General features: G+C 38.5%; 2 protein-coding genes across 5 annotated transcripts in view; one reads left to right on the top strand and one right to left on the bottom strand.

Moving 5' to 3' along the window:
• The window catches only part of ZFC3H1 (zinc finger C3H1-type containing), a 41,759-nt gene extending 22,402 nt beyond the window's left edge, over positions 1-19,357 (bottom strand). Inside the window, exons 1-14 of one of the 4 annotated variants that reach the window (XM_064419508.1) lie at positions 18,697-19,357; positions 13,965-14,384; positions 10,306-10,364; positions 9,844-10,039; positions 9,440-9,663; positions 7,760-7,883; positions 6,102-6,199; positions 4,953-5,156; positions 4,151-4,315; positions 2,447-2,584; positions 1,941-2,059; positions 1,456-1,602; positions 364-538; positions 18-149 (exon numbers count right to left, since the gene is read on the bottom strand). In XM_064419508.1, coding sequence (XP_064275578.1) covers positions 18-149; positions 364-538; positions 1,456-1,602; positions 1,941-2,059; positions 2,447-2,584; positions 4,151-4,315; positions 4,953-5,156; positions 6,102-6,199; positions 7,760-7,883; positions 9,440-9,663; positions 9,844-10,039; positions 10,306-10,364; positions 13,965-14,384; positions 18,697-19,285 — 2,790 coding nt within the window. In that variant the 5' untranslated portion in view covers positions 19,286-19,357. Of the gene's footprint in view, positions 1-17; positions 150-363; positions 539-1,455; positions 1,603-1,940; positions 2,060-2,446; positions 2,585-4,150; positions 4,316-4,952; positions 5,157-6,101; positions 6,200-7,759; positions 7,884-9,439; positions 9,664-9,843; positions 10,043-10,305; positions 10,371-13,964; positions 14,385-18,696 lie in introns of all 4 variants that reach the window. The other 3 variants (XM_064419507.1, XM_064419506.1, XM_064419505.1) reach the window with 3 other exon arrangements.
• Positions 19,332-25,325, top strand: part of TMEM19 (transmembrane protein 19) — a 29,190-nt gene continuing 23,196 nt past the window's right edge. Inside the window, exons 1-4 of the mRNA XM_064419512.1 lie at positions 19,332-19,446; positions 22,432-22,513; positions 23,266-23,386; positions 23,870-24,000. The gene's annotated coding sequence lies outside the window, so the exon portion shown is untranslated. The remainder of the gene's footprint in view (positions 19,447-22,431; positions 22,514-23,265; positions 23,387-23,869; positions 24,001-25,325) is intronic.

Consider the following 25,325-nt stretch of genomic DNA (forward strand, 5'->3'; position numbering starts at 1 on the left):
AAATCATGCTGACTTACACCAAGATGATCCTGCTCTAGCTTTCGTTTCCCAATTTCCTTACTTGCTACTGCTTTTGCTCGAGCAAGTTCTTCTCCATATTTTAATGCCAGAGCTTTTTTTACTGTAACTCGTTGTTGAACTTTATGTATCTGAAAAAATAAAAATAAAAACGAAATACTACAGCAAGATGCAAATTTACAGATATGACCAGATAAAATAGAATTACAGGTAATTAATGAGATATAACATAGCTAGACAGGAGTTAGTAAGTAATTCGAAGAAAATTCTACTGCCTCCAAAAATCAGGCATCCCATTTCAAGATTTCCAGCTCTAGGAAACAAACATTTCAGAGTGCCAATTACATGCTCCTGAAGCCTCTTGAGAAATGCCTTGTTAGCATTCAAGATCTTCTCTGTTGCTTGTAGCTGTTCAGCCAGTTTGTTAATTTTATTTTCAGCAATTCGAACATTCTCTCTCTTCCTGGCCTGTTGTTGCAGTAAATTTTTCAAGACAGACTCATCCTTTATCAACAGCATTCTGAAATAAAAAGAATGTACACAATTTTTTCCAAAGGTGAACTACTTAGAACAACTGCTGCTCCTCCAAAATCCCAGTTATTTAAGAAAACAGTTCTCCTCACTCACAAAAAGACTACAAATTATCCTCTCCAGACAGCCCTATCATCCATAAGACACTAAGTACTGTTAATATATACAGCACATTTCAGCATCCCAAGTTCAGCATGTAAGTATAGCACAGAAAAAAAACGTTTAGTTAGAAGGACAGGGGAAGGTAAGCAAATGCTTGATCTTTAAGACTATTTTTAATATAATGACAACCAAAACACATACACTCTTGCTCTCTCTTAAGTAACAGCCTAGTTCCATCTTAGGGGACATACACACACTAGCAGATTACAAGCCAATATTATGGCACAAAAATAGAGTAGACAAATTATGAAAAACTATGCATCAAAGGAAGATAAACTCCTTGGTAGATGGGTGTGGATAAAGAGAGGACGGAAGACTGCTCTTCAGTTGATGACTGACCACAACCCAGTTTGTTCACAAGACTATACAGAAATAATCAAGTGGCAAAAGAAGCTGAGAAGAGGATGCAAAGCCCTTCTACTTACAGCTACTTCGTAATTTGAAATTAGGGTGAGAAACATGGAAGAGGCACAAGAGAAAAGCCGTATTAGGTGGCACAAATCATATTCTCATCACTGAACATACAGCTGAAAACACTTAGTATGACAAATCCTACTTAAAAGTTATCAAACACCACACTGGCAATACAATACAATTTATTTTGCACAGCAATAGAATTTAAGGCTGAATAATTCAAGACAACGGGAAAAATAATTTGTTTTTCTTTAAATGCTACACATTTGAAAATATTTACTCTTCATCCTGTTAAGGAAAAGGTAGGACTTGTGACAGTGAAATGTATACCTGTTTTTCTTCAGCTTTGCTTCTGCTTCTGTGACTTGTTTGGTCACTACTGCTATTCTCCCAATTCCATCAACTTCACAATCAGAATTTGCAGGGGACGAACTGTTCTTCACTGGATCAGACTTAATTAAGCGCTGTTTCTCACGACTGAAACAAATGTTAAAAACAATTCAGTAGCCTCAACATTCATTTTCATGTGTACTCCCAAGAGTTTTTAAATATTTTAAAAGAGTAGCAGGACAAGATTTCAAGTTAAAAGAAACAGTACTTTCCACAACTGCAATCAGCTACTCCAAGTCAGTTCAAATCCCAGGATTTTCTTTAGACCTCTATGTCATCTTACCAAAAAACTACATGGGAGGCAAAACCTGAAGGTGACGGCAATGTTTTTAAACTCAGATCTTCCTTCAGGTCACAAAAGTAGACTAGTTAGTAAAAGGCTACAAATAAAGCATATTTTACATTAACAATTAAACAAAGGTTACCTGGCAATCTCTTCTTTTAGAAGTCTGTATTCTATTTTCTTATCTTCTGGCAGAGCTTCTGGAGTTCTCATTGGATCATTCTCTTTTTCTGATTTTGGAGGGGCTTTGATTTTTGATGCCTGTGACAATTAGACTCAAGTCAGTACCAATCACACTACTTTAAAATACAGCTTTCAAGTAGCATTTGTGAGAGGAATTTTAGCACTAGCTTAAAGCTGTTCAATGCTAGTAAGATCTTTTAAGACACTACATTTTTGCCTAACGATGCACTGAATTTTTATTGAAAAAATCAAACCAAATATATATTCCAAGTTCTATCTTCAGAATGCCATCTTCAACAAAAAAATTTTATTATCTTATGCAATCCAAATTACAACGTAGCTCTCCAGACAGGACTCTCTTACCCATTTTTGATGCAATTCAGTATTTCTTGACTTAATTCTAAAGTTTAAATTTTATATATAAAGAAAAATCATTAAAATTATGAACATTTTGACAGCACTTACCTCAACATTTCTCCTTGCTTCTTTTATCATAGATTCTAGTCCTCCAAACACACTGCTAGTTGAGTTAGAGGGCTCTCCATCAGACTCACTGTCATCTGAGTCATTTAATGTAACCACAACAGACTTGTGTTTTGGAAGCTGGGGTGAGAATGTAAAAAGTTTTACATGTAAGAAGACCAAGTTAGAGAGACAGGTGTAACAGAGAACATACTTGCAAGAAGAGAAAAAGGTTAACTCTTTTTGTTACCATGCACACCAATCCCACATTGTAAGAAAAAAATAAGCATTTGTACATCTCCACAAGACAGTAATATTACACAGTCTTGATATTGTAACATGAAAGGTACTCCAATGTTTCCAACCTACTCCCAAGTATCTGCAGCACATTTATTGATTCATGGTCACAGCATACAAATCTCAAACATCTAACTCCTGAACTTGATTCGTTAATTTAATTGCAATTAAAATTATCATCTGTCATTTGCAAGGAATTTTTTTAAGAAACTGAAAGGTAACAGCCAATCAAATCTGCATTAGAATTGGTGTGGCAGCCATGTCAAAATCTCTCATCTTTCTGCTACATAGTCTCTTGTCCCACAGTTGCACTAAGTTGATCTTAGTGAGCTGCTCAGGCAGTTTAACTGTCAGAACACCAACAGAATGTAATGAATAGATTAAATAATCATTAATCACCTTTTGCCAACACAAATTTTAAAAACTCACTGAAGATCAGGTGACCACCAATTCCAGCACAAAGAAAAATGCAGAAACAAGCAGACAACCAAGATTAACCTCAAATGCTCTGGAGTTACAGCTTACTAAAAAGGAACTCAGTTCACATTTCCAGGACTGCTCTTCTGATCTCCCACTGTAAATCTGGACAACTATAGCTATATGTTACCCTTCATCTCAGAATAGAACCCTGCCAAAACTCTAAGTGTCTTTTAAAGCATTAACACATAAAAAAAACCACAAATTTTTTTTAATGAAAAATACTCAAATTTCCACAATCAGTTCTTTTTGATTTTCTGGGCAATTCTCAAGATACAGGTTTTATCTACTACTGCTGAACATACTCCAGTTGCGTCAATTTTCCACCACAACAGGATAGGCAGGTGCAATTGCAGTTTATGTTGGTTCAAGGCACTGGCTCTCCTCACAAATACTCTCTTCCAGCCACACTCATACACATGCTAACTCTGATGTACACACAATTCACTGAAAAAATTCAACTCCTCCTAAAAGGAAAAGCACTTTTTCCCCCACAGAAGTAAGTTTTCTAATCAATTTAGCACGTTAAGTAAGTTCAGCAATGGGACCGGCGCTCCAGACCCCATTTTAAAGGAAGGAAGACACCAACTGGCCAGGTGCAGGGGGAAGAGCAAGACTGCCTCTGTTTTGGCAATGGTGTCCATGCTAGTCTGGATGAGAAAATAACTGAACTATATTTACAATCTCTTAGTTCACTATATGATGGCATATCCTTATGCTCTCTTCAGCTATAAATTCTTGCCTCAGTGTCAAAGTCTTTCTAGGAGAGCATAAGGTTTGTCAAAAGCTGACTAATAATTCAAATGCTTAACTGAAGCTTCACTCTTCTGTGCTCCATCACTACAAAACCAAAGTCTAAGTCTACTCTTCACTTAAACTGAACTCAGTTTCAACTCATAGCCTTATTAGTAGGAAGCACCAGTATTTCCTTACTGTAATCACTGCTCGTGGAAGCCTCGGTACTCTAACAAACTTTGTACTTTGCACTCGTGGCTGAGACACAGTATTAATACTGACAGCAGACAGATTACTTCTTGGCACAGGCTGCAAGTTGTCTGGAACAGGAGGGGAAGGTGGACCACTGTTACTTGATGTTTCCTAAACAAGAGAACAAAAATATGGTCTTAAAAATACACACTATATATAGCTGTTTTAAAAAGCATCAGTATAAATGAGACTGCTTCATACACGTCTTGGAATTTGAAAATGTGATTTAGCCAGACTATTGAAATGTACCAGACAAATGTTGCAATTCTGTAGTAATATCAAAAAGGCACACAAGACAAGGCCAGTTATTCACAGGTCAACTGCCAAAGGCCCTTTAAGTAAGGTCAAAACCAATATATTTTTCAAAACTAGAAGCTTAGCTTCTCACTCCAAGAGAAATCCTCTAAACAACAAAAAACAGTGAACCTCTTCCAACCTCTTATCCTAGGAGGCTGAAACAAAGTTACTTGTCTTACTTTCTAACTGTAAAGTTCAAAAATAATAAACACTTTCTGGCAGAAAATTCCCATTCCTTTGACTTACTCTATTTTCAGTACCTTGAAGTTTACTAATTCATTCAGAAATAACATGAAAGGTGCAACTTATAATTCCAGAGTGGCTCTTGTTGATTTTTAAGTCTCTAGAAATGCAGCATAATACCCCTGTAATCCTCACTTACAGCAGATCACACTGAAATTTTGGTCAAGGTTGCCATCTAGAGGCTTACATTCAAAAAGCAATAGAGTACCTCAGCTCTGAAAGCACGCTTGTTGGCTAGAGACTTGAGCAATTCTTCTCTTAAGAGCATCTCCTCCTCCTCTTCCTCATCAGCAAACGGAGGTTTTGGTGGCTGTTCAGGCTCTTCAGGGGGAAGAGGGGGAAGAGGTGGAGGTGGCTCAAGAGAAACGCAAGGAATACCCTCCATGTAAAGATGGCTCAAAGACGTTACAGGCTGAGAAAGTAAAATAAAACAAAGGTTTGAAATGTGAAAATTACTACCCCTTTATGATTACTAAGCAGAGGTTGAGACCGTGATTATTCCATGGTTTAGAAGTAACCTGAACTGTGTCAGTTTAATTAACATTCAAACTACACTTACATGCCTGTCAAAGGCTGTGATTGAACAGTAAGTTATTTCTCACAGAGGTTAATGGAAGCAATAAAGTTAGATCTGGATAGTGGAAACCTTGGAGATATACAAACTAAATGTGAGAATCTGAACCAGAGGCAGTTTAGCCAGAGAAATATAGTTGACTAGCAGTCTTTAAACAGTTTTATGAACTTTCTTAGCTAACAAAATTACAATTTCCCTCAGTCAAAAGTTCAGAAGGTGTCATGAGAAGAAATGGTACCTTTCTATCACTCTTCTGAGTAACAATCATTCACTGAAAAAAAAATGGCAATTAATCTCTGCACTAATTGAACTTCCATGTGGACTCTTAGGTGAGAAGACAGAAAACACAGTCAAATGGCACAAAGTCTGAATGACTGATGAGCTGTATGTCTTGGCTTTCCCTCCTCTCTAGGTAAAAAGTCAGATCAAGCTTATATACCTACATACGTGGCCTAGAGATAAGGAGAAAAGTTGCCTTGTGCTAACAGTTCCAAATTATTCTTTTTCCTTATGTGCTTCAGACAATTTTTGCCTTCTGTATGAAAAAGCACAGTTCTAACAATGAAGAGAATTTCAATTCAATAGGGAAAACCTCTGTTAACCAACAACTGCATGAGCCAAGAGGCAGCTGAAATAAGGAGTTTTTTAAAAGCAACCACAAGTCTAACAGATAGTTCAAGGGAATCATTAAACAGAGTATAGTACCAAAACCAGAATCTAAATTTAATCCTATCTTTAGCATTAGGAATCAGATAAAAAATGAGAATTATCAAGGTTACTTACTGGAATTGGAGGAGGTAGTGGCAAGGAAATTGGTGGTACTGGAGGTGGAAAATATCCTATTGGACACTCAAAGAAAGGAGGCTGAACTGGAGAAGAAGCTGCAATTAAAATACTGAATGTAAGATATCTGACAGGTATTTATTAAACAACAACTCATGCTTTATGCATCAACTGATCTAATGGAGCAGAAAGAGACAAATGTTTTTACAGTGCACCGATTTCAAAGGTAACACCAGACATAGCACAAGGTCTTGTCTTTACATGTACATATATTTTTAAAGAGTAGTTACATTTTCCTTTTCTGTTTTACATACAAAATGTAAGTACAGCCAACCAGTACTGCTGAGGTAATCCAGCCTTCAAACTTAATTTAATTTGCAAGAATTTACCTTCTCAAACAAGAATCTCAGTAGCCTGATTACAGACTACCTAAAACACAACACAAGGTAGGACAGAAGCAGACCCAAAACACTGCTGATAAATTCTGGAACACTGAACAAGAAATTAGATGCTTTATCAATACAGATTTGTGTAGCTTACACATACAGCATAGCAGGTATAGTATTTTAACAAATAATGTGTAAGGAAGGCTGACAAGAAAGGAGAAAAAAGAAGCAAAAAAAATAAAAAAGGGTGGAAGATGAAAAGCAAGAGAAAAAGTAGCCAATCAAGTATTATGCTCAATGAAGTTCTCAACTCTCCACATGTTGAGATGGAACACAGAAACCCAACTACCCTAAATGCAACTCAGACTCAAGAGTCAATAAATCATTTAGGCTGGAAGAGACTTCTGGAAGGTGTATGACCCAGCACAAGTGCTCAAAGCTTTGGGCTGCCCCCAAAGTCAGGTTGTCAAGTTCCAGGTATATTTGACCATGGAGATTCCACAACATTTAAACCTTTGCTAGTGCTTGACTATCTTCTATCTAAGCAGAATTTGTTTTGTTGCAATTCAAGTGTTGCCACCTGTCCTTCCGCTGCCATTTGACTGACAAGCTTGGATCTGTCTTGTCCGCAACAGCCCACTAAGTAGCTGAAGACAAGAGCAAAATCCTTCCTCAGCCTTCTCAACACAAACACAGCTTTCTCAGTCTCTTTCTCTAAGCCAAATGCTCCAGTCTCCCAATGAAATTTATGAAAAACAAGCCTGAAGCAGTTTCCCTTAGTCAAAAAGGCTAGGCTCATTCTAGAATGTCACTCTTCTACTGTGAAACCAGAAAACTGGCAATCTTATCAGTGATTATAGGCCTCTCCAGCCACTGACCCCCAAGAGCCACAGTGCCACAACGCAGGCTATGGCTTGCCTGTCACCCAAAGCCATACTGACAACCCACATGTCACTCAATGTCCACTGGGACCCCAAGGCCCTTTTTTTTGCAAAGCTCCTATCTGTGCAGTCAACACCCTGCACAGCTGATTGAGAATACACAAGCATAAACCTACATTACTGCAAGGAGAAAAATATACCCTGAAGACCTTAAAAATACCACTACAGCAGGGACAGAAAGAGTCAGCGTTAACACAATTAGCTCACCTTAAAATTTTAGTTCTGTAATTCACACAACTCAAAACACTTTCTTTCCAGAGCAGTGGCTTATTTCCTACATTTAACCTATTTTTACCAACCACCATATAAGGAAGCTGTAACTAAGTCTTACCTGGTGAGTTAGTTTCACTGTCTGTATCCATAGCAACTTCATCATAATTATCATACTGATATATGCCTCCTGCACTCTCTGTAGACTGCTTATCCAAAGACCATCTCAAGTCTGTATCTGATGACTAAACACACAAAAAGTATTTTATTTACCTGGTCTTACATCATTATTTCAGAGTAAACCACTAAGAAATACATTCTGGAAGAAGGCCCTTAGAATTTTTCTTTTAATTGATTTATAAATACAATTTATTTATCTACAATATTAACTAAATATTACCTTTTAATCAAATCTACTGCAAGTAGCAAGTAGACAAATCCACAGGCAGTTTTAAAAATATCTCTTCCAGGATGGTAGGGTGGGGGGTGTTATGATGCATGGAAACAATTTTTAAATACCTTTTAGGTCATTGTGTATCTGGTAAACGGACATGGTTATGTATTTTTGAAAGACTGCATGTAAATTAAATTCTTTATTATTACTGGTAATCTGCCATGGCAACTACCAAGAATGCTTGAACTACCCTTGCTAGAAACAACTCTCAGGTAAAGAATCTTTTTATCATCCCAGAAGGAGCCACATGCCACACTGAGACAAATCCTCTGAGACTGTCAACTCCTAAATCAGACTGTTTAAAGATCTCCTAACACTGTATGGATGCCAGTCAACGTTCAGGACTGAAAATATGTAGAACACCTAGGATTGAAAACATGCAGAACACCTACGTATGACTTCAGACTCTTTAGCTTTTATCTTCCAGAGGCATACAGAAAAAAATTTGGTAGTCAAATATTTTTAGTCTCAATTTTCCATTCAGTATTAATATAAATATCATTCTTCTCCAACATGACCTCAAACAGGAGCGCAAATTCCTTTAGACGCTGTTTCTTCTTACAGCAATAGTAGCTCCAAGCACATGAAGCACTCAGCTCCAAAGGCTGTATTGCTTCCAGGCTGAAAGAATGAATGCTATAGAAATAGTCTTTTTTTTTTTCTTAAAACCAATGTTTTAGAGACAGACATTAGGTACTCAAGTGCCTTTTGCTGATCTCAATATGAGAAAACAAGAACAGCCACAAGGACAGCATGATGACCACTGCAGTAACTCTATTACTTCATCAATTTGATACTATGTCAAGTTTAACTATCTTTTGTCTTGGCATATCTTATGCCTCAACAAAATAGATTAAATACTAAATGGAAAAAATACTACAAAGAAACCAAGGCCTCCAATCACATTTAAAAAGAAGCAACCCACTGAAATTGTATACACCGAAAAAGTTTGAAAATGTGGAGAAGAAAACCTTGAAATCTAAAAGAAGAAGGCCAAAGAGTTTCACTGATTGGTTATTGTTAAATTACAGGCTGCTCTTTATCACAATGCTCAAAATGTCTTTAGAAGAAAAATGCTGTATCATTGACTTGCAAAGGTACAACTCATAGAAAACTGATTTTCCAAATCCAAAGGGAATGCTTGTCCAGCATGGGATTAAAACAATGTAAACAGTGAAGTACATTGAGCTTTTCTTTCACTGCTATATTTTAATTATTCTAGGGGTGGGGGAAACAGGGAGAAGAACAGGGGGATTCAGACAGGATGGTGACACAAAACCAGGCAAGACAGAAATCATTCATGAATCCTAAATGTAATGCCAGAACACCATGTAAGAAAATTATTACCCTGCTTCTTGATCTCCTCTTTCCTCCAACTAGCTTCATAAATCGATTGTACTGTTCTTCTTGATTTGAGAGGTCCCTAATTTTTCTTATTTCTTCTTCTCTCTTCCTTCTCTCTTCCTCTTCTTCTTGTTTCCTCTGGTCTTCCTCTTTCCGCCTGTCTAGTTCCTTTTGCTGCTGCATCTTCTTCGATGTCTTTGTCTGTTGCTTCCTCAAAGCTTGCTTGCCTTTAAATAAAAAAGTTTGTGATTTATCATCTTACCTAATCAGTTCCACCTAATCCTAGATTCTTCAAGAGCTTTGAGTAAATGTGAGAGTTTAGAATGACTAAAGGCTCATTGCTCACATTAACTTTTTTTTTGAAGCTATGCCATTGACAGCCATTTCAGTAACATTAAACTTATTACCTGTAGTACTAGGTTTTTTTGTTGAATGTGCTTTTGTACTGGCTTTCATTTTCTGTGTTACACTTTTCGTTTTTGTTAATTTTTCCTTGCTTTCCTTCATCACCTGTTGTTCTTTTTGCTGCCATTTTTTACTAGCAGACTGAAGTGCAAGAAGCCTAAGTTGCAATTCAGACATCTCCTCCTCATCATCAAGCAGCTTCTTGAGAAGAAAACAGAAGAAAGGACAGGACAAAAAGTCAAGAAACATAATTTAACAACTTTTTCTTTACAAGGTCTTTTGAAATCTTTCCCCAATATTTTTATTAAAAGAAAGCTCAAAATCCTACTTTACTGCTAAGTATAATTTATTAAAAATTGACAGTTCCTATTTTACTGGAATGTTTCTGGACTGCCATTTGGAAAAAGCTATCAGAGTATCATAATGCAAAATCATGCCTCACCTATGGAGGAATATTTTCTTACCTTTTCAGATGCAACATCTGAACTGCTAAGCTTTCGCACTGATGTTTGCTCTTTGTCTTCTGTACCTTCCAAGAGAAAAAATACCATGTTTTTGAACAAGCTGTTTCTCATGAGACAGAGCTACATTAAAATGATACATGAATTCTAATCTATACAACCATATTTTATCAGTTTCACTGATACACAGTATAAAGCAATACCAGTGGTACATGCAAGCTCACGTGAACAAACATTCATATAAATTTAGCATGTCTGATAAAATCATGACTCCATAAGCCTATGGCAAGACTTGTCACTTCTTAGTAACTCTGTCTTAAGGTTCACATGTACTACCTCAAGAAACAGAAAAACAGATTTGCAAACAAGGGGAAAAGAAGACTTCTTGTCATGTGTTTTATACCACCATCTCATATCAGCTGCTATGGAGAGCTGAGCCTCTCCAATTTCACTGGCAGCTATTTTGAGTAACTGGTCATTCTTTTGCAAAATTAAACATGAAGGCCCAAAGCTGCAGTAAGAACACACTTGCTCAATTTCACACCAAAGGAAAACAAAAAAGTAGGCATGGAATGAACAGTGGAAATGAATCATACAGCAGACTATAAACAGTCAGTTTATAGTTTTCCCACTATAAACATTCAGATGCTAAAATATTCATTTCTTAGATGTCACAAAATATAGCAAATTTTCATAATGTATATATATACACACATATTAACATACTGTATTTTACACATGTTTTCATAATGTATATATATACACGCATATTAACATACTGTATTTTACACATGTATACATAATGCTGTACATATTTCAGTATTACATACTTTATTATAGCAAATAATAAATTAGTAATATAATTGGCTGAAAATAATTACGCATTTTTTATATAACCATACATGTTTATATGCGTCAGATAAAGGAAAGAAACATTTAGAGAAGCTTGGAATTCTTTTGCTAAATTACTTTCTTCAAAGAAAGATTCCTTCCCACAATTCAAAATGGTGAAAAATAAATTCAGATTCTGTACAACTTTAACTCTTCCTAGCATTTCATAAAAATTACATTCAGAAAGGCACTGTTCAAAGTACACCAAGACCTTATATGTAAACAAAAATGAAACTTAAAAAATTCAGAAGTCTTCCTCTTTGCACATGCCTGCATTTTTAAAAAATGCATATACAAAAAAGAGTAATATCTAATACCCATATGAACTATAGAAAAAATTTTAAAAAGTTAGCATACTATGTCAAGTTCCTAACCATCTACTTCAGAGGATGAAAGTAGAAAGACAGATGGTACAGTAGGTTTTTTTGATGCAAGCATATGAAGGGACATTCTATACAAGTACAAATGTTCTTTCAAACCAGAAGGGGACAACAAGGACACAACAGGCTAACTCACAATACGGGAAGAAAAGTAGGGAATACTGTCAAGCCTGTCAAAGCACCTGAACCACAGAGAATTAATATGAGAGTCTGAAACTTTCCTAAGTTTTAAGACAATTTCCTCAACTTTTACAAGCCTGCAGAAACATCTAGTACACTATTAAAAAAAAAAAATGTGAAAATCAAATTTTGCTGATTTCCCAATACATGCAGCAGGTATTGTGGCACTAAAGAGATTAATGTAGCATATATTCACTTAATACACATGAATCTGCAATAACTCCAATTAGCTGAATTTGCATTGGATGCCTGCTTTACATTGTCATAAACATTCACTCATACATAATTCATCTGCTTTCAGATCATTCATGTATCTTAGATTTGAGTATCATGAAAAAATTAAATGCTTTTAATATGCATATTACAGCATTTATTTTTCACTATTGTATCAACTGTATTATCAACTTCAGTGCTTTTAAGTTTGGAAACTGGATTTTTGAGACTATTTTGCTTTTTAAATATCTCTTTTACTCCTGTGTTCTCTTCCTACAGACTACTAGTTTTTATTACCAAAATTAGTTTTCTTTATATCAGTCAATATCTTCTTCATATCTGTCAATAAAACCTGTATGACCTCTTAAAGAACACACACAAAAAAAAGTCTATTATTAACGGGAAACACACAAGAGGGAGAAATTACCTAGAATGAAGTGGTTTGACTACTAGTTATCAGTTTTCTCTTTTGTTTTCTTTACAAGATCTGTCTTGTTCTGAAGTCACACATAAATCATTCTGACTTTCACTGCTCTAGTCCTACCTTTCTTCATATTCCTGCCAATTACTCACTTGCACTCTTATTCAATCCATTAACTACTTTGTCTCTTCCCACTCACATTGATAGTTTACACACAGCGGCAAATTAGCGAACACCAGATGACAAGTGATAGCCTCAAGCACCACCCTCAACCACAGCAATCACTCACTAGAACGACACGCAGCCTCAAGAGAAGGAAGCTTAAGTCAGCTGCCTTATTTTGCTGCAGACTTACAAGTAAGCTCAAGTGCTTTTAGTACAGGCCTGGTGGACATGGTCACTTGTTTTTCAGTAACTGGCTGCAATTACCCTTTTTAGTCAGCAGCCCAGAACTATCTTGCTCAAGACATCAGTATTCTACCCTTCGGCTTCACTTTGTCTACAAATCCTTTCCATTACTGGTCTGTGATTTCTTGACTATTTGTTAATATCAATAATGATCAAAGTAATTCTTGTGAAAATGTCTTATGGTGTTAACAACGTCAAGGTTGTGGGTTTGATCTCTGTATGGGACATTAACTTTAAGAGTCAGACTTGATAATCGTTGCCTTCCAACTCAGAATACTCCATAATCCTGATCTTACACTTAAGAAAACACATAAAGGTGAAATGAAGAAAAAGGGGTCTCTAAATGTTCTCTTTTCAGCTAAAAAAACTCCACATTTTGCTTCTGCAGAAAAGAACAAGGCAAAAGTAAAACTTTCAGTAGAAAGTCAATGATTTCTGCTGTGAACAGCAATTAAAACCTTCAAGTCTTGTCCTCATGCTTTTTGCCAAACAATCAGTCTAAGAAAACACACTGTTTAAAATACAAATCCGAAGCAAAAGCATGCTTCCAAACACGTTTATGTAATTCAATTAATTAAAAACCACAAGAGTCAAGTACATTAAATCTTTAACTTGTAACTTTTAACATTTTAATTACAGTGAAGTTTTCCCCAACACCTAATAAATACAATAGGTAATAGCGATGCCTTAAGTTTTAGCTTTCATATTTTTCAGATTCTGTACTGCCTTAGTGTGCAACTGTGAATTTCATATGAATTGTTAGCAAGTTCTCTTCACAGTTTAATTAGACAAAACAATCCTTTTCCAGCCCAAGAACACTGTTGCAGCTTCAGGCCCAAAAAGCGTAAGTAACAGCAGACTGAGGAGAGCAATCTGGGAGGATGGGACTTCATAACTCCAATTACCAACCTGTAATTGGACTATTAACCCCAATTCGTAAATGGATCAAAAATAAAATTGTAAACACTCAGGACCAAGCGTCCATCTTAGGTGGAGCCACAGCCAGGCTTTTGTACCACCTGAAATGTATCCTTTGAAAGCCTTTTTAATAAATACCTACTTTATTCCTTTAAGACTGCCTAGCCTCTGTTCTAGGTGGCCTCACAAGGCATCAATAGCAAGCAAACAAAAGCTCACAAGCTAAAATAACTTTACAAGTATTTCTTTACCTTGGCCAGATTCTGTTGCTTCAGATTTTTGTGAGGACTGCTTCATTCCTTCTTTGCCTTTTTTCAATCTGCTCCTCTCAGCTGGAGTAGGCAGTCTTTGTCTGAGAGGTTTCAGTTCAAATGCCTGAAAGCCCATAACCGGATTTTTCTCCTCAGGAGGTCCTTCTTTTACAGAGTCCGTTTTAATACTGTCATTTTCTACAGTTTTTTGGTCCTCGGTGTCCACTGCTTTTTCATCATCTTGTTTTTCATTTTCTTCCCTGTTGCTCAAAGCCAGTCTTTCATCCTTATTAATGTGTTCAAGTTCTAGTTGTATCTGCTTATACTTCAAGAGCAGATCCTCAAAACTTTCTTCCACAGAGCTTTCATTTTTAGAAGAGTGGTTCTGCTTTCTAGATGGGGACCTTCCAAAAGTTTTAGCTGAATTACAGGTCAAGAAATTCAAGATAAGCACTTGTATAATCTTAAAACAGTAGCAATATTACCACTGAAGACCAATTAAGACAAATGTGACCATTCTCATATATTTTATCTCAAGGCTAGTTTGAAAAATATCCTGAATAAATACAAGCAGCATGCAAAAGTTGTAGCTATGATTACATATTGACAAACATTTTCTCAAACCAACAATTTCAAATAGCCTCCTTATGACAAGAAGGTGATGAATTGCTGAGAAGTCTCATCTCCTACTCACACCACCGTCCTGGAAACAACAGCTATATAATGCTGACATGGTTCTCTACCATGGAAAGTCAAACTTCCAGAATTCATAACTCCAGTACTGACTCGCCATCTGATATTCTGAAAAAGACAGGTTAAATTTCTTCTTATTCATTTTAGACTTTCATAAAATGCCACATTTAGCCAATACTAAATCTGGCCATAGCACAATTACACACTGCAGTAAATGGCGTTCAGCAAATGAGGTAAGGCACAGAAGAATCAATGAACAACTTAAGGGAATAAAAAAAAAGTAACAAAGACTTGCAATCAAAACATTCAGAAATGCTGAAGACAACTGGGAATTACTAATTACTCAGAAAAGTTTACCTATGAATGTTCAAGGCAAACAGTGGAAATATTCCTAGGCACCTCTGGCCAGAACAAAAGTTGTCACCATTATGTCACTATCAACTCCCCTTACCTTAACCTGACCCTCAAAAATGATCATGCAAAATAATCATGCTCGAGGAGAAATCTCTCAGGATACCAAGTCAGGTTTTACTCATTTCACTCACAGTATCAACCCCACTGTGATAACAGCTGACTCACACACCCAGTTACACAAAATGCTTTTTCAACAACATCACCTCTTAAAACAAACAGAGTAAAACCAGAAGCTAAAATAGGTATCCTCTGAATGCAGACATACTGACTCCAAAGGAAAACGTATTTGTCTCCTGCTCACAATAAGCATGGACTACTTGGATGTTTTGCTGTGTTAAGTTCTAACATTAGTATGAAGAATCTCTGTAAATATCCTGCAAAAGCTACTTCCATAATACCAGGAAATGTTTTGTTATACAGAGCTTTCTTAAGTGTCAGCACAAAAAGCAGAAGCCAGCAAAGATAAACTACATAAAATCCAAAAAGCAATCAAACAGTCTATAAGTATGTTTAAAATGCCACAAGCTGTACGCAGTATAACACCAAATTATGCAATAAGCATATCTGCTAAATTCCCTTCCAACACATATCTACCTCCAAAGAGCCAGCTACATTTGTAGTTTCATAAGTCACAAGCAATTTTGAAGCCAGTAAGTCTAACTGCTATTTCCTATTGAATATTTAAATAGCTTCCAAAATCATCTGGAGATGGATAACAAGACAGTTTTGAGATGTTTTTTGTGCTCAGGATAATGCAATTGCTAGAAACTCCAACCAGAAATTCTGTGGTTCACATACACAGAAACTTTTTTTTAGTGCTTCCACACAGAATGCAAGACCCCATGAAGTGCTGGGAAAGGCAGACAAGCATGTATATATTAGAACAACTGTGCTTCAACCAACTCAAGAGAAACTTCATCCAAGAACCAAAAAGAAGAAATCGGGAGTTAAAAATGAAGAAAAATGTACACTGTGAAAAGTTCAGAATTCAATGGAAACAGCAAGTTCCATAATGGTTCTGTATTTCAGATTCATATTCCACAATTCTCTAGGCAAGAATTCCTGGAGAATTACTATATAACAGCTTAAAGTTGCCAAGAATTGAAAGAGAAAAGCCTAATAAAAGCTAACATCCCAAAAAAAGTAACAGGAATTCTTTAAGTGTTTCACCCTAAGGAATGTCCCTTACTCCACTTACATATATATTCCTACAAAACATTATGCAAAGCACAAGTTCCAAGGATAAATCAAGTAAACAATCCCTGTCTCACCAGACTGTCATGGTTTACCCCTGGTCAGCAACTTAATACCCCACACTCTCACTCCTCCCTCCCTTCCATCGTGGAATAGGGAAAGAACTTGGAAAAAGGTAATGTGGGTTGAGGGAACGTGGGCTAAAGAAGAACAGTTTAATAACAGAAATCAAGTAAAACAGTAATAATAATGAAAAGGGAGATAACAAAAAGAGAGTGGAATGATGCCCAAGGAAGGAGGACGATACACAATACAACTGCTCACTCCCCACTGAGAGCAGCCATCAGTGGCTCTCAGCCAGCTCCCCACAGTTTATACACTGGGCACGACATTCTGTGGTGTGCAACACCACTTTGGCCAAGTTTGGGTCTCAGTTTTGCACACTACCAGCTTCTTTCTTGTGCACCTCCTCACTGCCAGAGCATGGGACCCTGGAAGTCCATAACTTAGTGTAGGCACTTCTCAGCAACAACTAAAACACCAGTGTGTCACCAAGATTATTCTCACACTACGCCCAAAACACAGCACTCCACTGGCTACTAAGAAGCCAAGGTCAGGACTCAAGACACTTAAAACATATTATTTTCCAGGGAGAACTTCAGATACCATTCCAGGCCACAATTCTCCTTGTACAGTTGATATGGAAATCTCCTCTGAAGTCACAGGCCAATGAACTACACTGGTACTCCAATAATGTTAGCACCATGGAGGTAACTTAGTATTTATTAATTCTCTAATACTGGCTGTATTAGGTGGCAAGGATGTTAAAAAAACAGAAAGTAACTTATATTGAGGGGAAACTATGGACCTTCCTTAATTATGATCCATAAACAACTAAATGCTCACTTACTAAAGAGCAAGAGTAATAGAACATCCTCCATCTACCATGTTCCAACAGGTGCATAAATCTTAAGTGTCAGGAATAAAAACACTCTCATCATCCTCATTTTCTACTCTTGGTTTGAAAATCGAATTAGCCATTCTGAATGCTCTTTTAATTAAAACAGAGAAGGAGACTGCATCAGTCTCATTAAGAAACATTCAAAGTTCTGTTTAGGACAATCTCCACATCTGCCCTGCAAATGACTCCTTACACAGAAAGCAAACACTTTCACGTACTCAGGGCAACACTGCAGAGACTTAAAAACTATTTTCAGCATTAGAATTGTCTTACTATGAAACCTTGGGCAAATCACATCTTCACTTGCTGCCTCTCAAGATAAAATCCTTGAATGAAGGGCTCCAATGAAGCCTTCAATAATACTGTAGCTGAAGACTAAATATAAGCATCTGTATTGCTAATTTACATATTCCATCTACATTTAAACAAATAAATAATATTAATGACATAAATAATACAAGATCCAAGAGATCAACCCACGCCAGTGGTTCTAGCAAAAACACATCCTTTGACTATTGATATGAAGGACAATAGAACACTGTAAAATTCTGGACAACAGGATTTAATCACCATCTCTCTTGCTCACTGCTTTTTACACTCATCTACATTTGCAGTTAGGCAACAATGCACTTATGTCAAGTAACCAGGCTGCCCCAAGCTAAATCTGACTTTCTAAATCAGATTAGTGACTCCTCAAGCTACACTCAGCATCAGTTCTTTACATTATTTCCTACAGCAAACAAAAAAAATTAAGGAAGCTTTTCCCACCACTTTCACAATTCCTGCTCCTTAAAGGACCAAACATCAGAACTCTCGTAATGCATCACCTGAACTCTTATGAGCAATCAGTGGAGAACATCTTACAAGAAATGGTGGGTATGGCTTTCGGCTGAATGCCCATATAAACTACAATTTGTGCGTGCAGATCCACTCCAGCTTAGCTAAAACTGACTAAAGCAAAACCTATGTGTAATAGCCTCTGAAGGGATGAAAGCGAAAATGAAAAAAAAGGTAGAGCCTTCATTGCCCAATACAGTAAATTAACAAGCTTAGGGTTCTGGCTTTACAATTGTGACACAAATTACACATAATAAAACTGAAGACTGACCCCACTTCACAATACTCGCACTTGGGGCTAGAAAAGCAGCCCGGAATCCAACCGACAAAAGCTTCCTTTCAGGCTATGCTTTTCCTTTTTCCCTGCACCCGACGGATCGGCCAAGCCGCAAGCCAGGCCACGGCAGTAATCCGACTTCCCAGCAGCCTCTCTTTAAGCAGGGCCGGCTGTCCCGGCCAACCCCCAGGATTAGCTTGGGAGCCTCCCTCTCCGTTACCGCTGCGGGAATCCCGCTGCCAGAGCGGGAGGGAAACGCGTCCCTCCCCACGGCTTTCGGCCACGTAGCGCGGCCGGCCACACCCAGGCCCACCGCAGCAGCCCGGGCCCCCCACCCGCTGGCGTCTCAAGGATACATTTCCGAGGGGAGGGCTCCCTCCAGCCCTGGCTGCTGCTGAACCCGGCGCCGCCTCCCCCTCCGGGCGGCCTCCCCGGAGGGTTGCCCGGCCGATCGCTGCAGCCTCGGCTGCGGCCCCAGCGCCCACCGCCCCGGTAGGGCCGGCCTCGGAAGCGGAACCGATCCAGGGCGTTGTGGCTGCGCTCCCAGAAGGAGAGCCGGGGGCCCGTGTCCGAGTGCGAGCCCGGCGGCATCCGCGGCGCCGGCGGGTGGGAGCGGAACGAGTCCTTGGGCCGGTAGCCGCCGTGGCCGTGCACGTGTCCCGCGTCGGGCGGAGGCTGGTGCCGCGACCGCGGGAAGGGCCGCCCGGGGGAGGACATGGAGCCGCTCCCGTGGAACCCGGGGGGCGGCCGGCGCCTCGAGTACGGCCTGCTACTGCTGCTGCTGCTACCGCCGCCACCGAGGCCGCCGGCACGCTCGGAGCCGCCGCCATAGGGCCCGAAGCCGTTGTTGTCATCGTCGCTGATCTCGCCATCCTCCAGCTCCCCTTCCTCCTTCGGGGAGAGCCCGCTGGGGTCGGGCGCGGCCGCCGCCTCCGCGGCCGCCATGGGCCCACGACAACGGTCTCAGCGCGCCCTGCGCCCGCTCCGCTGCCCGCGCGGACTCTCGCGAGACCACGCCCCGCCCCGCCCGCCTGGGAGGAGACAGAGCCGCGATGCGTAAGAAAAGAAGCGGCTCGGAGCAGCGCCCCTGTTGCGGGGTGTCCTGGGTAATGTAGTTCCCCGCGCGGGGCCGGACGGCGCACAGCACGGCCGGGGGAAGCCGGCGCCTCAGCCTATCGCGCGGCGGCGGCGCGCGGCCAGCGCCAATGGGCGCGCGGCCCTCCATGTTGGCTGGGGAGGGAGGGAGGAGGCCGCCGCCATCTTGTCGGAGCGCACGGCGCTGTGTGGGTACGGGGCGGTGGCATGGCGGCGGGCTGCCCTGCCCTGCCCTGCCCTGCCCTGCCCTTCGGCGCAGGACGAGCAGTGGCAGCTCTCTTTAGCGCCGTCCAGGCTGCGGGAGCTTGGGCCTCCTGGGTGCTCGCTGGGGATGCTGGATGCCATTTCTCTGTCGGTGCGGCCTGTGCCCTGCTGCTCTCCCCAGACAGTGCACGGGCTGCTAAGGAAGGGAAAGCAGCGGGTGTTGACCCCCAGAACCCTCCTAGTAGCTAAACTAATGTTAAAAGTTTTAAGAAGGAGGTTTCTGCAAAGCTTTCCAGACCTGTAATTGCCTAGAAGTTCAATGCCCTAATGCCTTCAGTGATAAAAGTGACAAGTGAGCATCAGAGAGTGTAAAACAACTGCATAAACACCTTCAATCATTTGTTTTATTTTCATATCAAGTTGCATTCTGTTGCTACATAGTTGGTTGTTAAGGGATGCAACATCCTACCAAGACTGGAGAGCAGTGATGACTTGCTTGTGAAGGAAAAAAACTCATTTTAAATAAAGCCTTTCTAAGTCAAATTAGTGTTTCCTCAAAACTCACAAACTCTGACCTTAAAAACTGGGAAACCTGAGAGATTCCTTTGAATTATACATGCTAAATGCCTTTGCAGATTTGCAATGATTTTCAAACTTGGAGAAAGATGGCTGTGTCTTCATGCTTTTCCTGAGAGTGAATTATTAAGATGTTTTGTAGGGTATTTTTTAGTGAGTAACATGTTATGAAATCACAAGCACCAAAATAAAACTCAGTATCATGTTGCTGTCCCTTGCCTTCCTCTCTAGGCTTTGTTTAAATCCAACAAGAGTAGAGGGAGTGGATAACGCATATGCTTTGTAAAGCCCAAAATATTGTGCCAAGCAAGCTTACTTTTCCTTGCTCAAAACACTTTTCACCCTCTTATTTTGCTCTAACAGGACAAACTATATGACTCAAAATAGATACCTTTGCAATGACCTCATACACAACAGGATAGAGTAATGGAAGGTGTCTATCATTTCCTCAATTTCTCAATTATTTTTCTGTTTAAAACGATGTGCATTCTTTGAAGATGTTTACAGGAAAGCAAGTTAAAGGTTTGCTTTTTCACTCCCCCTCCCCAGCCCACATATACATCATTCTACATTAGTATGCTGTTTGTGTCAGTACTTCTATTCAAATTGTTGATGTCTCTAGGAATCAGGGTTACGTTAGTTTACATATCCCGCAAAATATACTAAAATCATGCAAATATTATATAGGTCATACAGAAAACTTTCTCAAGTAGCAGCTGGAGGTGAAGCAGGTTTTTAAACATCGCTAGGTGCCAATGTCCATGTCTGAAATCTAATCCACCATAGTTACAAAGCAGTTTCGGTATCACTACATGTAAGCTGCGGGAATTTCCCTCCCAGCACACGTCCTTACTTAGACATCCCAGAGCTTTGCATATATCTGATTCCGGTTGCATTTGAACAGTTACCTTAATTTCTAAGTGTTTTCACACACCAGTAGGAAATTAGTATCAGTAGCTTTTAGACAGGAAAGGAAAACGTTTCTAGAACTGTAAAAGTATTGGCAAAACTTTTCAGCTCTTTTGTGGGAAATTACCCTGAGGTGGGTATTCCCACTCTGTTGATTTTTATTGTATGTTTACTTACTGTTCATCCAACAAATGTGCTGAATTTATTCAAAAATGCTATATGATCTGTATTATAAATTTCTGTCTAAGAGAAGACTTAACCATCTGTGCTTAACCATCTGTAAAAGAATACCCTGAGAATCTTCCAGTGGTTTTGTATATCCTATGGTATCAGATGTCCCTTCTTTCATTTCAGTCATCTGATATTCTTAGCTTTTTGCTATCATCTAGGGTTATCACATGAGTAATTGTAAATTTTCAGAAAGAAGCAGATTCACCACAGTTAATAAATAGAGAAATTGATAGTGTTAAATTCTTTTCTGTAAAGGGAATAAAAGAGCATGTGTAAAAAGAATGTGTTTTTCTGATTGTTCAAATGTGTAGGTAGCAAAACAAAGGCCATAAACATTTGAAAACTGCAAGGAAGCTGCCATTTGAATAGAAAACATGCAGAAACTTCCTTGCTTATGACACAAGTAATATATAAAGAATTTTTTGTGAGGTTTCATCGCAATGTGTGAACTTAAGAGAAAAAAATGAAGAAATTTTATTTTAGCTGCATTTGACTTAATGCCTGTGAAACAGATTATATTGCTGCTGGAGAAAAAATTATTAAATAGTGAATATATTTTCAGTAAAGGACAAATAGAATAATTTAAAATACAGAAGACTGTACATTGCACAGAATTTGAATTGTTTCAAAGTATGAGGCTGGAAATTAGTAACATATTTACCATGTAAGTTAAATTCAATGACAAAAAAGTAACGTGAATTTTTTTTTTTAAAGAAGCACAGTTTGAGTTACAATAACTTGCCCAGATTTCAGAATATAAAAGACATTCAGTATATTTTGGTACTATAATATTTGGCTTAGGCAAAAATTATTTTTGCTCTTCTTGCTTTGCAAGTGTCAATTACTATCATAGGTTCAAGGTAGGTCCCCTCATTGGTAAGGTAACAAAGATAAATATATTCTTTACATTTCTTCCACAGTTATGTGGTTTTTCCTGTGTTCCGCCTGTGCCAGCTGACACAATGTCCAGTTAATCCACAATTTTACATTGTTGCACAATTTGACATAATTTTGTTCTTCTGTTTCTTAACTCATTTCTTCTGGATTTTTTTCGTTCTTTTTTTTTTTTTTAACAGAAAGCTGTGTGAAATCTTCCAAAGAAGAAAGCAGTTTCTATCCAATTAGGAGCATCCAACTTCAAATAAGCACTAAGTGTAGGTAAGTTCTTACTGAACATAGTCTGAACACACTGTCTTGAACACAATGCCTTCAAAATACATATGAAAGTAAAAAGAATAAAAAGTAGAGGAGACAGTAAGATTGAAAAAAGAACAGAGAATCACATTCAAATAGCAGGCAGAGCTGCATAATGATAAAATTAAATACTCGCCTCATTACATGCTTTAAATTAATTAATATTTTACCAAGAGATATATCTGAGCAAACTATATTAAATACCTAAAAGGATCTTACCTTGGATGAGGTAAAAGTATGAGATATTTATATGAGATAAGAGACTAAAATGAGATATTTTACAGAAGACTATTTATAAAAGCTTTTTAAATAAGTAGTCTGTAATTTTTTGTTGGTATTTATTGTGAATTAATGGTAAAATACAAATCAGTCACATTGTTATGATCTCAGACGTGCGGTTGGTGATGAGAAAAATCTTTTTATGACTGCAATTATTCAATACCTATCAGTTACTAAAAAAGACTTTTTTAAAATCTGGAAGATGTCAAAGTGTGATTTTAGGTTTTCACCTCCGGTATTAATAGTCTGATGGAAGATCTGATTCTAAGAGTTCTGTCTTCCCAAAAGACAGGAAGAAGCTTTTTTTCTTTTGCAAGAGACTTTATTTTTAGGAACATAAAATAATCACTGCAGATAACTGCAGATGAAACACACTCAAGTAGCAGTTAACTCTCTCCTGCTAGATGTTGCTAAAAAGAATGGAAATTTCTTCTCAGGAACCTCAGCACCCTTTCCTGTATCCTCAGAGGTTTTCAACTGAGGATTCTGCATTGGTCCTTGAGACCCTACACAAGCCTTTGAGCAACATTCAAGAAGTGTGCAACATGTTGAAGAGAGGTAAGCAAGCAAGGTCATAAACTGAGCCATAGAACTCATAGGCTCTTTAGGGCAAAGAAGGCTGTAGGCTTTTACTGTTGAGTTTGTACTTGTATTGGACACCTAGCCTATAATTAACCCCAAAGACTGTGATGTGTGTAATGCTTTATTTTTTCCCTTTGATGTTTGTTGTTCATTAATTCTTCAAATTGTGTACAGGCAGGATTGATCATAGTTATTTATAGTGTTATTTATAGCATGCAGATGCTACAGCCAAGTTAAAGATATTTAACAGACCAAGTGTTTGTGGTAAATTTTTATGCTTGGGTAGATATGCAAGTACATACACAGTAGATTATGTGCAGTACTTTCCACTATTTTGGTACTTTCCTCAGTGATTTTTAAATACTTCAGATATTCCTCAAAACATAAAGTCTGAAACTAAAAGCTCAAATTAGTGTGATTCAAAATAATATAAACAATTGTAACTTTTCTATTTGACAGGTTAATACTGCAATGGATTGGGTTCCACAGAGAATGCTGGAAGGAGAAAAGTGAAGAAATAAATTTCACAATAATTTCCTGAGATTTTTTTTCTGAAATTATAGTGTTGCATTGTCATCTATGTGTCAAAGGTACAATACCTTTCTTTTTGTTAAAAACACTGTAGAAACATATAGAAGCAATATCCTATCATGTCTTGCAGTTTTGAGAATTATCCTATGTGGCATGTTGCATTTGCTTTTAAATAACAAGTGTTCCCAGGTGCAACTAATCCAGGTGATGGGTAGGAGTTGGAGCTTCATGTATATCTCTATTGGATCAATTGGATCAGTTCCCATCTGTCATCTTGGAAAAGGAATCTCTGCCTTCAGGGTTTTCCAAATTGGCTGATTTACTGACAAATTACATGCTATGGGAAGCATGATGACATCTTCACTAGAGTGAAGAGGGATATTGGAACACACCCGGCATTTTGAAATATTTAAGTCTTTAGCATAATGGTAGGCCAGCTGAAGAAAGGCATTTTAATAGTTTATTCAAAGATACAAACATTTTCAACTGTTTGAGGGCAGAGCATGTTTATGGATCTGATGCTGTTGATCTTGAGTCATGTGTGTGTCACTTTGGTGTAGACTCAAATCTGTGGTCCAGAATGGTGGTACATTCACAGGCAAGTTCTGGAAAGATATTTTTTTCAACCTGTGAGTGAATAGTCTTGCCAGTATTAGAGCTCACCTGTAGCTTGGATCTGTGTGGTGGATTAGGTGAGCTATGCAGTAACCTTATGGGCTTACCTGTTGCAATTTCCCATGGACATAGTGTGTGTTTTTATTCACAGTGATCTTGATTTATATTAGGGCCAAAGGGAAAGCATTTGTCCATTTTAGGCTGGTTTATTCACAAAGTTTGGCCACTATAATTCTTAAACAGATTTCTTCCTTTCAGCTGCTTCAAAGTGTAAATGCCCTTGGTTTCCTAGGGCTTGACAGATCCCTGGACAACCAGTCCTGGGAAATGAGTCTCCTGGTCACTATGTGGTACAATGAGTATTCCAAAGTAATGCATTGTGTGAAAAGTTTCTTAGTGACAGTAGTAGCATCAGCATTTCTACATGGACAGACCTCTACCCATCCTGAGAAAAAGTTTATGATTAAATAAGTGTATTTGTGGTTACATCGTTTGGACATCTGAATAAAATCCCCTTGCAAATTTACAAAGGAAACCTGTGTGTCTAGGTGTGCTGCATCTGTGGTTTTGACCCTTCATCTGATGTTACGGACCAAACAAATTGGACAAGTGCTGGAGTATTGCTGTGCTCTTAGAGAAAATCTGGGGCACACCAAACTTGTTTTACTGATGCAATCACACCCCCTTGCCAGGATGAGCCACCAGGTGAGTCACACCAGTAAAGTGAGGAGAAGCTGAGGTGCAACAAGGTGGTCATCTGGGGATGGCC

Source organism: Passer domesticus, chromosome 5 (assembly GCF_036417665.1).
Source record: "Passer domesticus isolate bPasDom1 chromosome 5, bPasDom1.hap1, whole genome shotgun sequence".
Taxonomy (NCBI): domain Eukaryota; kingdom Metazoa; phylum Chordata; class Aves; order Passeriformes; family Passeridae; genus Passer; species Passer domesticus.